The sequence below is a fragment of the Rattus norvegicus genome, chromosome 16 (genome assembly GCF_036323735.1).
Source record: "Rattus norvegicus strain BN/NHsdMcwi chromosome 16, GRCr8, whole genome shotgun sequence".
NCBI lineage: Eukaryota > Metazoa > Chordata > Mammalia > Rodentia > Muridae > Rattus > Rattus norvegicus.
In genome coordinates, this window is record NC_086034.1 from 18,050,224 (window position 1) to 18,064,555 (window position 14,332).

Consider the following 14,332-nt stretch of genomic DNA (forward strand, 5'->3'; position numbering starts at 1 on the left):
TGAGGCCTGTCCTGGACTGAGGAGGAAGTATGGAGTCAGAGGCAGGCCACCTACACAGGACCTCTTGGCTGTGGTACTGACAGATTGAGGCCAGGAGGACACCCTGTTCCAGGATGTTGAACATTCTCATTGGCCCTTCCCATCACATGCTAGTAAGCCTGACAGGTCAGTGGTTTGCAGGGTGGAGGGTTGATGGGTGACGGATCGGTGAGTAGGTTTAGAGATGATGGAACAGAGAGATGGAAAGATGATGGACTAGTGGGTTGGTAAGTGATGGATGGAAAGAGGTTGATTGGAGATGGACAGGTCCCTGGGTGATGAGTAGATGGGTGGACTGATGAACAGGAGTATGGGTGGAACAAGGGATACAGGGACAGAACAGTGCATAGCTCTCTAACCTCTCTGTGAGCGTTTGCTGGGATGACTAAGACTAACCCCGCCCAGGTAAGTGTCACTGCACTGAGGCTGGAACCCTCTGCATGGCACATGTTAGTAACACTGTGCTCTGCGGTCTCACAGGGAGAGGCGCATCTCCTTCTCCACCAGTGATGTCTCCAAGCTGTCCCCGGTCAAGGTACAGGTAAAGCTGTAGTGCCCCACACGTATACAGACAGACAGACACAGAGAGAGAGAGAGAGACACACACACACACAGAGACACATATACATGCACACACATGCCCTCACACAGACACACGTGTGAATGCACACACGCTGAGCAATAGTGACACTTGCGAGGCAGAGCCAGGAGCCCACATGGCAGACTTCATAGCAGCCTGACAGCCTTTCTCTAAAGGTAAAATCGGGCTGGTGGGATGGCTGAGTGTATAAGAGCACTGACTGCTCTTCCCGAGGTCCTGTGTTCAAATCCCAGCAGCCACATGGTGGCTCACAACCATCTGTAATGAGATCTGATGCCCTTTGCTGGTGTGTCTGAAGGCAGCTACAGTGTGCTTATAATATAAATAAATCTTTAAAAAAATAAAATAAAATCTTTGCTAGGCAGTGGTGGCACACACCTTTAATTCAACACTCAGGAGGCAGAGGCAGGTAGATTTCTGAGTCTGAGGCCAGCCTGGTCTACAGAGTGAGTTCTAGAACAGCCAGGGCTACACAGAGAAACCCTGTCTCAGAAAATCAAGATATAAAATGGAATCATTAAAGATAGAAAACTCACAATGGAGTTGGTGGGTAAAGACGGGAGGTCTGAGCTGTGTCTGGGCCCCAGCTGTGACTCTCTGACCCTGCCCTCGCTATACCTGTCCCTTCCTGTCCCTTGCAGACTTCAACTGAAGTCGATGGGGATCTGAGCGCCAAGAAGCCAGCCGGCCATAAGAAGAAGTCAGAAGACCCATCTGCTGGTCCCGATGCAGGCCTGCCCACAGGCTCCCAGGGTGACTCTAAGTAAGTGAGCAGGGCACCCCCGACTCGAGACGCCTCAGCTCCGCTAAGCTGGTTACAGCAACGAGGCACATTGGACTCTGGTTGTTTGAGGCATAGTTCCAAACAGCCTTGCTGAACACCTACCCACTAACCCTTTCCACTTAGCCCAGCTCAGGACCACCTCGAGCACCAGGCAGGCCCCATGGTTGTGATGCCTCAGGAAGCCACAGCCAGACCAGGTCTTCTGCTCTGATTTCACAGATGGACAGAGGCCTTCCAGCTAGTGTTCCCTATGTGGAAGCACTGTGACCATGGCAACTCTGATAAAAAAGAATGTGTTCGAGGGCTTGCTGACAGTTTCTGAGGGTTAGTTCAGGATCATCATGGTGGCAGAGAGACAGTCTGGCCTGGTTTTTGTTTTTGTTTTTGTTTTTCCAGATACGGTTTCTCTGGTTTCTCTGTAAGTGGCCCGCGCCCACTACCTGACACACTTCCTCCAACAAGGTCATACCTCCTCATCTTTCTCAAACAGTTCCACACCCTGATGACATATATAAACCTGTGGGGCCATTCTCATTCAAACCAGCACACTCTCCCTCTTAATGTGTTAGGTAGGGTCTCTCACTGAACTTGGAGCTCACTGATTCAACTAAGCTAACTGGCCAGCCAGTCACCCATGCACCCCAAGGCCCAGCAGCAGGGTTACATGTGTGTGCCCCTGAGCCCAGCTTTTACATGACTGCTGTTGATTCAAACTCCAGTCCATTCTTACAGGGTCTGTCTTTCTACATGGAGGGATGAAGGGATGGATGGATGGATGGAGGGATGGAGGGATGGAGGGATGGATGGATGGATTTGAAACAAGGTTAATGTAGCCCTGGCTGTCCTGGAACTTACTGTATAGACCAGGCTGGCCTTCAACTCAGAGAGATCCTCCTGCCTTTGCCTCCTGCGCACTGGGGTTAAAGGTGTGTGCCACCGGGTTGGGGATTTAGCTCAGTGGTAGAGCACTTGCCTAGCAAGCACAAGGCCCTGGGTTCAGTCCCCAGCTCCAAAAAAAAGAAAAAGAAAAAGAAAAAAGAAAAAAAAAAAAAGGTGTGTGCCACCACCACTGTCCAGCCCTCCATTTTTTTTTTCCAGTGAAGTCATTTCTTGCTAGGTCTAGACTTGATTAGACACACGTGATGTGGTCCTGACCCTGAGGAGGTCTGAGCAGTATAAACCATCTCAAAAAACAAAACACGAAACCTTAAAGCACCTCCTGCCCCTGCCCGCACCTCTGGGAACCTGTCCTGGTCCTCAGATCTGCGCTCAGGCCGCCTGGCTGGACTGCTCCTCCTGGGCTTCTGGCCAGGCCCTGAGGACACCAAGCATCCTTGCCTTGTAGACAAGTAACTGACCCGCCTCCATCCTCATGGTTCTGACTCAAACCCAACGGCTTCCTGACATTGCTTTAGGTTGCTTACAGCTCTCAAGGAGCCCTGGGCTGCACGCATGTTCGGCAGGTCCTCTACCCCTGAGCCACCCCAGATCCTTCTGTTGTCCTGGAAGGACACTTCTCATCAGATTTGCATGACTTGGTTACTTTTTATCTCATCCTCTATTCAGATAGTTACAAATGCAAAGGCCTTTCCTACACAAGCTCCCAGTCAGAGTCTGAGCTAAGAGCCCAAAATGGCAGCCATGAGCAACAGCAACCACTGTTGATAATCTGTCGTCATTTTTCTGACTTTGTTCTGACTCAGTGCCCATGAGAGCCTTCAGGAAGCAGGAACGCATTTCATTTTTTAAAATGTTTTACACTGTTTTCACTGTGTGTGTGTGTGTGCGCACGCACAAGCGCACATTGGTGCATGGCATGTGTATAGAGGTCACAGGACAATTGCTGGAGTCAGGTGGTCAGGCTTGGTGGCAAGTGCCAGTGCCCTAAAATTCTATGTATGACACTAGGACAGGCCGAGTCTTGCTCTAGGTCTTCCTCAGCTCAGGCAGGCAGACACCATCTGTTCTATGATCCAGGACTCCACAGTGAACCCTTTAAAGTGGCCCTCTTCAGTTTTCAATATGTTTTGGTTTTTCTGTTTCTGAATTTTTTGTGTTTTTGGTTATTATTGTTACTGTTATCTATAAGTACAGTGTAGCTGTCTTCAGACACACCAGAAGAAGGCATCAGATCCCATTACAGATGGTTGTTGAACTCAGGACGTCTGGAAGAGCAGTCAGTGCTCTTAACCACTGAGCCATCTCAACAGCCCTGTTTTTGGTTTTTCAAGACAGGGTTTCTCTGTGTAGCCCTCACTGTCCTGAAACTCACTCTGTAGATCAGGCTGGCCTTGAACTCAGAGATCCACCTGCCCCTGCCTCCTGAGTGCTGGGATCAAAGATATGTGACACTGCCTCCTGGCTAAATGTTTTTAAGAAAGAGAGCAGCTAGTACACAGTAACAGAAAAACCTACCAGGATTTTTTTGTTATTGGTGGTGGTGGTTTTTTGGTTTTTTTGTTTTGGGGGTTTTTTTTGTTTTGTTTTGTTGGTGTTTTGAAACCAAGTCTTACTCCATAATCCAGGTATTTCTCAAATGTGTGGCCAGCCTCCTGCCTCAGCCTCCCAAGGGCTGGATTGTGGGTATAAGCTGTCACGTCTCAGTGTGCCCACCCCTCCCTTTCCCTACTCCTGTAACACAAGTTGTCATGCAGCCCAGGCTGGCTTTGAACCTAGGAGCTGAGAATGACTTTTAGTTGTGGTCCTTCTGCCTGGTTCTGTAGTGCCCCATGCCTGACCTCCATTTTTGTTCTAAATCAGCACTGAGAACGTGATTTCCTAAGCAGAGGCTCTGTCTCCCACTCCCCTCTGCTTTTCATGCTTTAAACCTGGTGCAGAGCCAAGGTGTGAGCTGCTTTACTCACACACGCAGCGCAGCTGCCAAGGATGTCAAGACCACCCTGTCTCCAAAGCAAAACAGCTCCATGCGTGTGGAGCGCACACCTTCAGTCCTAGCACTTGGAGAGCCTCAGCATGGCAGCCTGACCTACGTAGTAAAACCCTGTCTCGAGAAGGAAGGAAGGAAGGAGAGACAACTAGAGAGATGACTTCACAGTTAAAACACTTGCTCTGTTTCCAGAGGGTAGCACCCACATTTGGTGACTCAGTCCTTTGTCACTGTAACTCCAAAGGGATCCTACACCCTCCTTGGGCCTCCGAAGGTGCTATACTCACATAGCAGACCCCATAGACACATGCATACTCACCAATAAAAACTAAAGTTTAAAATAAACACTTGTTTTTCCTGCAGATCTGCCTTTAAGCGACTCTTCCTGCACAAAGCCAAGGATAAGAAGCCCAGCCTGGAGGGTGTGGAGGAGACAGAGGGCAGTGGAGGGCAGGCTGCACAGGAGGCCCCGGCCAGGAAGACTCTAGATGGTTGGTTCCCCTTAACCTCATACCCATAGCTGTCAGGTCCAAGTAGCAGGATCTGAGCCCTGGACATAGGACCTAGCCTTAGGATCAATCACGCCTGTGGACCTGGGTGCATGTGGGTGCCTGTTTCTGACCATGTCTCCAACTGTCCCGTGTTCCTTCAGTACCTTCTAGCCAGCAGCACCGCCACACCACAGGCGAGAAGCCTCTAAAAGGGAAGAAGAACCGAAATCGTAAGGTCGGACAGATCACAGTGTCCGAGAAGTGGCGAGAGTCGGTGTTCCGTAAGATCACTAATGCCAACGAGCTCAAGTTTCTGGATGAGTTCCTGCTCAACAAGGTACACCACAAGGATGTCAGTCATTAGCCATGGCCAGGCTAGAGACAGTGCAGCTCAGTGGCTGCTCATCCCTAAGACCTGGGTTCTGCTCCCAGCATCAGGGTATTAAACAATACAGGGGACTGCGGGGAGGCTGAGCACAGGAGACTCCACAGCATTCCAGCCAGAGCTGAGCGCAAGACAGCTGGGCACATGATGAGGTCTACAGAAAAGAGCAGTGGCTTGGAGCTAAAGGCACTTGGCTGCCAAGCCTGATGACCTGAGTTTGATGTCCCAGACCCAAACACGAAAACAGTCAATTCCCACTGCTTTTCCTCTGACCTCCATTTATGCTATAACATGCATGTGTGCACACACACACACAAGCAAACTCCTTTAGATTAAAAAAAAACAGCATGTTGTGGCATTTTGCCTACGTGTGTATGCATCAGATCTCCCTGAAGCTGAAGTTCACAGGAGGCTTTTAGCTGCCATGTGGGTGCTGAAAATCAAACCCAGGTCCTCTGGAAAAGCAGCCAGTGCTCTTGAGTCCCTCAAGTGTGTTATGGTGGTTTGGGTTTATTTTTTTTTTAAAGATTAATTTATTATCTATAAGTACACTGTAGCTGTCTTTAGACATACCAAAAGAGAGCACCAGATCCCATTACAGATGGTTGTGAGCCACCATGTGATTGCTGGGAATTGAACTCAGGACCTCTGGAAGAAGCGGTCAGTGCTCTTAACCTCTAGCCATCTCGCCAGCCCTGGTTTTGGGGGTTTTTATTTGTTTGTTTGTTTGTTTGTTTGTTGTTTTTTGAGATAGGTTTCTCTGTGTAATAACCCTGGCTGTCTTGAAATTCACTCTGTAGAACAGGCTGGCCTCAAACTCAAAGAAATCCTCTTGCCTCTGCCTCCCAAGTGCTGGGACTAAAGATGTGAGCCACCAACACCCACCTCCCCTAAAGTTGTTTTTTAAAGGAAGGTCTAAATCCTGAATCTGAAGTCTGCATTTTAGTGTGAGCCTTACTCCTGGATATGTAGGGAAGCCATGTTGCAATCTGAGACTATCCTGTCCCACGAGCTTTAGACAAAGAGCTGTAGCGTGTTGATAAGAGCTCATGTGCACAGTGTGTTCCGGTTTCGCTGCACAGTGCACCTCATTGCTGTTCCTGCTTGAAATGCACGACTGCAGTTGCCACAAGTCTTGGGAGGCTGAGGCAAGAGAATTGTAAGTTCTAGGCCAAACTATTTCAAAAGAATACTCTCTGAAGAACTTGACTGAGTGTTACAGAGATGCTTGCCTCACCTGCCTAAGGCCCTACGTGCTATCTAAGTAGTGCCAAACCCCTCAGGATCCTGTCCTGTCAGCGTCTTCAAATGCATACACATCACGCCCTTTAATCTAGAACCAGCCATGCAGGGCAGGAGGCCTGTGCAGGATTTTTCCTGTGACCATAACCTGTGGACCAGCCTCTCTCCAGCGACATGGCTGGTCCATGCTCTGTTTAGAGGTTTCTAGATGCCCTAGATCTCGTGGCTGGCATTAAGAGTGAGCAGCCGTGACCACCCTCTCTCTGTAGGTGAATGACCTTCGCTCACAGAAGACACCCATCGAGAGCTTGTTCATTGAGGCCACTGAGCGTTTCAGGAGCAATATCAAGACCATGTATTCTGTGCCTGTGCGTGGTGGCCCCACCCCAGCTGCCCATGCCTTCCCCAGCCCCACTCCACAACCCAGCCATGCTCTTCCACCAGCCAGCCTCGTTAGGTCATGGGACACCTTGTCATGTTCCCACAGAACGGGAAGATCCATGTAGGCTACAAGGACTTGATGGAGAACTACCAGATCGTTGTCAGTAACCTGGCTGCCGAGCGTGGGGAGAAGGACACCAACCTGGTCCTCAATGTCTTCCAGTCACTGCTGGATGAATTCACTCGCAGCTACAACAAGACTGACTTTGAGCCGGTCAAGGTAGGCAGGTCCACCCCCATACCCCTGCCTCCAGACTCTCCCTGTGCAACAGCTGCCTGTGCCTCCCTGGTTTCCTGGTCCAGCCCTTCCCATGTAGTCACACACCCCTCCCTGGTCTGGCCTTGCACGCCCTAACACATCTGCATCCTCCAGCCCCACTGGCTATGGCACCACCACCTTCCGGGTCAGACACACACACACACACACACACACACACACACACACACACACACACACACACTACAGCTGCTCTCTTGAGCCATCTATGCCACTCCAGGTGTGAAGGTCACAATGCTCCCAAGCTTCCCACCTCCTTTGTGAGGACAAGGATGTTTCTAGGGACAGTCAGGTCAACCAGTTGTCCCCAACTGACCAGATCTCTGTCTCTCAGCAGGGCAAAGCCCAGAAGAAGAAGAGGAAGCAGGAGCGTGCTGTGAGTAGTCATTTGTGCATGTGCGCAAGTGTGTGTGTGCAAGTGTGTGTGAGTGTGCATGTGTGTGCGTGTGTGCATGCATGCATCCATATATTATGTGCAGCCCTAATCCAGCATCTTGGAGCCATGAGAAGGAGCTGCTGTTGAGACAGCAAAGTGGGGAAGTGGTCCCCTCAGTCTAGCCCTCCCACCTCCTCTCCCGACCCAGGTCCAGGAACACAATGGACATGTGTTTGCCAGCTACCAAGTGAACATCCCGCAGTCGTGTGAGCAGTGTCTGTCCTACATCTGGCTCATGGACAAGGCCCTGCTATGCAGTGGTGAGCGAAGCTTCCCTTGTCCTGGCCACATGGGGGCCCTACCCTTGCCACTGCCCGTGTCTTCTGCTCACCCTTCAGAAGTCTTCTCTCAACACATACACTTGCACACACAAACACGAAGGCAGGTGATATGTCAGGCATGGGGGCCCTGCCTCTGTACCATGCATGCTGCTCACATAGCTTAGAGCATCAGACTTTGAGTACCCAAGGGCATGTCCTGTGTAACCAAGGCCCAGGTTTCTTCTGTTGATCACCAGTCACCACCTATCCATCTCACAGGAATCAGGGCAGAAGGGTAGCAAACCCCATGCAGTTTAAAATGCAGTCAGGGTCTCCAGAGAGTGGGTGAGTGGGCGTTCCCAGGAACCTGGGGTCCTCTGCATGCACTCTTTGTGACCTCCACTCTGACCTGTTAGTGTGCAAGATGACCTGCCACAAGAAATGTGTGCACAAGATTCAGAGCTATTGCTCCTACACTGGACGGAGGAAGGTGAGTATACCTAACCCTGGAACATTCTAGAACATTAGAGCCAGGGCTCTCTGGGAAGTGGCAGGAAGGGCTGTGTCCTCTAGTTCCAGTATGGGACACATGTCCATTCCTAGTATTGAGGCTCCCAGCCAGGCTCCTAACCCCTGTGGAAGAGTCCTGGGCCTGGCAGAGGGAGGCCCTCTACTGTCCATGAAGGTGTTAGGGTCCCAGCAAGAATTAGAGTACGGGGGCGGTGGGGCCTTCTCCCAGGTAGGGACACCCAGCCTGTGGGGCTTCATGGAGTAAGCTGCCCCTTCCAAGCATCCCTTCAGGGACAGAGTAGGCAGGGACAGGTGGAGGGCACTGGGGAAGTGGCACCCAGACCTGACTCTCCACCCATCCCACACCGTAGAGTGAGCTGGGTGCCGAACCAGGCCACTTCGGCGTGTGTGTAGACAGCCTGACCAGTGACAAGGCCTCCGTGCCCATTGTGCTGGAGAAGCTTCTGGAACATGTAGAGATGCATGGCCTGTATACCGAGGGTCTTTACCGCAAGTCAGGCGCTGCCAACCGGACACGGGAATTACGCCAGGCTCTGCAGACAGGTGGGCACTGGGAGCAGGTGCCTGGCGCAGCCCCACTGGTCAGTGCGCATGCACTACTCACCTGTGCCTGCCCTGCAGACCCTGCTACAGTTAAGCTGGAGGACTTCCCCATCCACGCCATCACCGGGGTCCTGAAGCAATGGCTGCGGGAGCTGCCTGAGCCACTCATGACTTTTGCCCAGTATGGAGACTTCCTCAGGGCTGTTGGTGAGCCATGGAGGAAGGGATGGAGCTACCCTGCTCCAGCTGGGCCTGCAGTTTGGGTTGGGTTTGTTCCCATCTGTACCTAGACCCCGCATGGAGGGCTTCTGTGCAACCCAAACGCCTAGGGAAGAAGGGCTGGGCATAGCTAGTGCCGCCCAGAACTGATGGCCCTGGCTTCCCCAGAGCTTCCAGAGAAGCAGGAGCAGCTGGCTGCCATCTATGCAGTCCTGGACCACCTGCCTGAAGCCAACCACACCTCCCTGGAGAGGCTCATCTTCCACCTTGTCAAGCAAGTACCCCTCCCCCAGGAGCTGAGAGGGCTGAGGGGTCAGAGAGGGGTGCCACCTAACTGTTGACTCTGCAGAGTGGCCCTGCTTGAAGATGTGAACCGCATGTCTCCGGGAGCTCTAGCTATCATCTTCGCGCCCTGCCTGCTTCGCTGCCCTGACAACTCCGACCCCCTGACCAGCATGAAGGACGTACTAAAGATTACCACGTGAGTCACAGGGCCCAGACCCATAGCCACCCAGCTGGGATGGCTGTCATCCTCACAGTCCTCACAGTGGGGGGCTGAGGTGCAAGACTCTGAAGTTCCAGGCCAACTACAGAGAAAGACTCTGTCTATAAAATCCAAACAAGGCAGCTCACTCAAAAGCCCACATGGCTTCCCTGGCTGTTTAGAGAGAAAGCCCAGATGAGATTCCTGGTGACCGTGGCTGGCTTAGAAATTCTGTCAGACCTATAGGGGTTCAGCATCATTAAGTTTCCTTTTGATTATTACTTTATGGGGGAGGGCACATATACCATATGTGGGGGTCAGAGGACAGCTTTTCTTCCATGTAGGCCTGAGGGATTAAATTCAGGTCATCAAGCTTGGCGCCTTTACCCTCTGAGCCATCTTTCTGGTGGCCCCTTCTTAGGTTTCTTCAGCAGCCTTCCCTTACCTCCCCGACAGACAGACAGACAGACAGACAGACACACACACACACACACACACACACACATACACCCCTTCTCTGTGATGCTGCCAGGGCCTATTCGGCAGGTTTAACAAGAGGTAGATCTGGAGTTGGGGTTCCAGAAGCTACCCCAGTGCAGGCAGCTTGCGGACAGTAGGCCACATGGGGAGAGCTCAGTCTCCTGCTCCCTGTTCAGGGAAGATCTTGTTCTGGGTCCCTTGAGAAGAAGCATATAAGAGAAACACCCAAAAAAAAAAAAAAAGAGAGAGAGAAACACCCTCCCACCCCTACCCAAGCCAGAGAGAGGGAGCGGTGAGGCCAAGCACTTCTGCCTCTGAGTGGACAAGCAGTTTCCATCATTGTCTTCCCCACTGCACATGAGTGGGCCTCAGAACTCAGAAGGGCTGGGGTGTGGCTCTGTGGTAGAGCTTTTGCTTGGCATGTAGAACTCAGGTTCCATACACCCCACCCCTGCACCCACACAAAAGAACACTGCAAGGAGACAGAGGACCTTCTTTTGGCCTGTTGCCCTCGGCACCTTCCTTAGCTCAAGGCTGAGAAGCATTCCGTGGTCCCCAACCACACTCCTGGCCACCAAAGGATGAGAAAGGAGCCGGAAGCCACTGTAGGGAGGGCCAGACAAACTTACTCCCTCTGTCCTCGGCGCTCTGATCTTAATAGGGAGTCTGACTTGTGATCTCATAGCCTGAAGGCTCACCGTTCTCCTCACTGGGAGGGACGGAGTTTGAGCTGTCCCTCTGGTACTAACTATTGAGTAAGCTCTGTGGGAGCCAAGCTTGTATTCTAGAGCTGTTGGGCAGGGCACTGACTAGGGCAGGCTGCCCAGCCTTTCTATACCTGTCCTTTCTAGAGTTCAAGTCGTCCCACCCTGCTGCTGACTTTTCCACCTGTCCCTCCTCTCCCCTCCTCTTCCCTCCTCCCCCTCCTCTCCCCTCCTCTCCCCTCCTCTCTCCTCCTCCCCCTCCTCTCCCCTCCTCTCCCCTCCTCTCCCCTCCTCTCCCCTCCTCTCCCCTCCTCTCCCCTCCTCTCCCCTCCTCTCCCCTCCTCCCCCTCCTGTCTTAGTGCTGTCAAAGTCAAGAGACAGGGTCCCTGGGTTCAGAAAAGCAAAGTGAGCCTCCTGGGGTGCCAGGGGGCCCCAGGGTATCGAGTGGTGCTGGCCCAGGCCCTACTGGCTCTCAGGGCCTGCCTTCCCACCCCCCGGCCATGAACCGACTGCGTCTGTGCACAGGTGTGTGGAGATGCTCATCAAGGAACAGATGAGGAAATACAAGGTGAAGATGGAGGAGATCAACCACCTGGAGGCAGCTGAGAGCATTGCGTTCCGCAGGCTCTCCCTGCTGAGGCAGAATGCCGTGAGTGCTGGCCTTGGGCTGGGCCTCCCGCGGCTGCGTAAGGCCATGGGTGTGGGATAGCACTGCCTCCACAAACTCGGAAGTGGACTGGTGGTGGCACAGGCAGGACAAGCCCTACCCTCACCAAAAGGCTGCCTCCATTCAGCCGACAGGTGCCCCTCTGAGGGCCAGGTGGGTCAGTTCTACCACAGAGCCGCACCCCAGCCCTTAGTGTTCCAAGGACCAACCACACTGGTGCTGCAGGAGGGGCAGGTCCTGGGCTCCCATGGCAGCCTGGGTCTCCAGCTGCTGCCAGCTGCTGGTCTGGCCCTGCTCACCTGTGTTATCTCTTCCCCAGCCGTGGCCTCTCAAACTGGGGTTTTCGTCTCCCTATGAGGGGGTCCGGGTATGTACGCATTGAGTGGCCCAAGCTGCATGTTTCCAGGTGCACGCTGGGTAGATACGTCCTAACATCTGGAAGTGCATGTTCATTCTTGGTCCTCACTAGATTCCTGTGGTGCCCCAGGCACAGAGCACGGTGTGTGTGGGAGGTGTGGGGGGCACTGCCTCACAACTAACCTGGAGTTGCTGACCCCTCCCTCCACCTAAGCACTAGACTGCCCACACCTTGAGCTCCGTCCTCCAGACAGACCTGCATTTTTTGTGTTTCAGACCAAAAGCCCCAGGACCCCAGTGGTCCAAGACTTGGAGGAGCTGGGGGCTCTCCCCGAGGAGGCGGCAGGTGGTGACGAGGACCGGGAAAAGGAGATTCTCATGGAGAGGATTCAGTCCATCAAAGAAGAGAAGCAAGTGTCATGTGCCCCATTCTCTCCCCTGTCCAGGCAGAAACAGCCCTTGGAACAGCACTGCAGCCAAGCCGCTTGCTGGGTTGAGGGCCCAGATGCCAGGGACATCACTGACTGCCTGTGCTTGGCATGAGGGAGGGGCCAGAGGAGCAGGACTACTTCCTTGGGGGGTTGTCTCCTGGAGGGAACAGCCTCAGATATGGTGCCCCCACCCTCAGGGAGGACATCACATATCGACTGCCGGAGCTGGACCCACGGGGTTCTGACGAGGAGAACCTTGACTCAGAGACATCAGCCAGCACTGAGAGCCTGCTGGAGGAGAGGGCCGTGCGGGGGGCCGCAGAAGGTCAGTGTGAAGGTGCCGTCCAATGACCCTCCCCACTGTGGCAGGCCCAGGGCAGGAGTCCACCCAGTGCCCCCACTGCAGTAACCCCGAGTCTGTCTCTCCAAGGGCCCCCCGCACCTGCTCTCCCCTGCCCCATTTCGCCCACCCCGAACCCCCTCCCCGCGGCCACCGCCCCTCCACGAGGAAGGCCGACATCCTTCGTCACGGTCAGAGTGAAGACACCCCGGAGGACCCCCATCATGCCCATGGCCAACATCAAGCTCCCTCCGGGCCTGCCCTTGCACCTGACGAGCTGGGCACCTGCTCTCCAGGAGGCTGCTGTTCCAGTGAAGCGCCGAGAGCCACCTGCCCGCCGACAGGACCAGGTACATTCCGTATACATCGCCCCTGGAGCTGACCTGCCATCGCAGGGTACACTAGGACCCCTGGACCACCATGATGCCATACTTCCTGGGGCCAAACGCAGGTATTCAGACCCCCCTACCTACTGCCTGCCCTCCAGCTCCAGCCAAGCCAATGGCTGAGGACCATGACTGGCCATCTGCGTGTTCTAAAATCCCCGAACTGGCATCCCAGCTGTGGAGCCGGCCTTCACTCTCTGAGAAGGATCTAGAATGAAAAGTTCCCAGAGGGATGCTGTGGCCAGCTCTGTGTGTTGTGGAGGCTGGGGACTGCTGGCCAGGACCATCAGAGCCCCAACCTGCACAGCAGTTCCCCCCCCCCCCTTTGTACTTTTCAGTAACTGTTTCTCTTTTTGTGGTTTACATAACTTTTAAGTTCATAACAGCCTTAATGGAGGACCAAACTTTTTGTACGTGTGTCTGAGCTTTGATATTAACTGTCCACCGCTGTAACCTGGACATGGGCAGGACTAGCCTGCAAAGTGGATATGTGGGCCACACCTGGCGACTGCACTCCACAGCCATGGAGAGCAAGCAAGCAAGCGAACGAGCGGACTCACAAGACACCTCTTACCCTTGAATACCTCCCAGCAGCGGTCATCTGGCCAGAGAACCTTCCAGAGATTGTGGGAGCTGTCCACAGGGTCACAGCTGAAGGCAGGACAGAATGGGAAGTCCCTGCATCGCAGGGATGCTCTACCCACTGCCTGTGGGCTGCAAGGAGCCAGGGATCGGAGCTGTAGGGACAAGCAGTGCATGTCCCGAATTTCCTCTGCAGCCCCCGTGTCAGCCTGGGTTCTTAAGAGGCTGGCTCTCTTCTCAGGCCCTACCCAGTCCTGGACACAAGGAAGCCCCACCGGAGGTGTGAAATAAAAGTGCTTGACAAGTGTTGGTATGGTCTTGCTGCCTGGGCTGCAGTGGGGATGGGGGCTCCTGTCTGAGAAGGGCCTGCATGAGGCCCCAGTCAGCACTGCCTGAGTTGTCCCCCATGGAGTCGGGAGACAAGAACTGCCATTGGCCCAGGAGCTGGGAGCTGAAGCAGAAGTTCGTGGTTCTGGATGAAGAGAAAAGGGGCCCAGCCAGACCTCAGCCTGGGTGTCAGCAGCCTGTGCCTACAGAGCTTAGTCCATGCTCGGCGTCGTCCCCTGAAACTGCCAGCTGCTGAGCAGCAAGGAGTCCCAGACCTTTCCTCAGGAGACGGGTCTCAGGTACAACAGCGCCAGAGAATAGCGGGGTGGGCTGACGACTAAAAGCTCTTGCAGAAGCTGTGGGTTTGGTTTCCAGCACCAACATGGAGCCTCACAACCATGTGTAACTCCGGTTCCGAGAGATTGAACACCTCTGACC

General features: G+C 53.6%; 1 protein-coding gene across 30 annotated transcripts in view; it reads left to right on the forward strand.

Annotated features, from left to right (window-relative positions):
* Myo9b (myosin IXb) overlaps positions 1-13,877 on the forward strand; it is an 84,727-nt gene extending 70,850 nt beyond the window's left edge. For 13 of the 30 annotated variants that reach the window (XM_063275071.1, XM_063275077.1, XM_063275084.1 and 10 more), the window contains 18 exons: positions 520-580; positions 1,282-1,403; positions 4,675-4,802; positions 4,964-5,139; positions 6,699-6,797; positions 6,917-7,090; positions 7,482-7,523; positions 7,732-7,843; positions 8,260-8,333; positions 8,725-8,917; positions 8,996-9,124; positions 9,305-9,410; positions 9,486-9,617; positions 11,330-11,453; positions 11,791-11,838; positions 12,105-12,242; positions 12,461-12,584; positions 12,690-13,874. In XM_063275071.1, coding sequence (XP_063131141.1) covers positions 520-580; positions 1,282-1,403; positions 4,675-4,802; positions 4,964-5,139; positions 6,699-6,797; positions 6,917-7,090; positions 7,482-7,523; positions 7,732-7,843; positions 8,260-8,333; positions 8,725-8,917; positions 8,996-9,124; positions 9,305-9,410; positions 9,486-9,617; positions 11,330-11,453; positions 11,791-11,838; positions 12,105-12,242; positions 12,461-12,584; positions 12,690-13,108 — 2,401 coding nt within the window. In that variant the 3' untranslated portion in view covers positions 13,109-13,874. 30 annotated transcript variants of the gene reach the window in all.
* Positions 13,878-14,332: the final 455 nt, after the last annotated feature.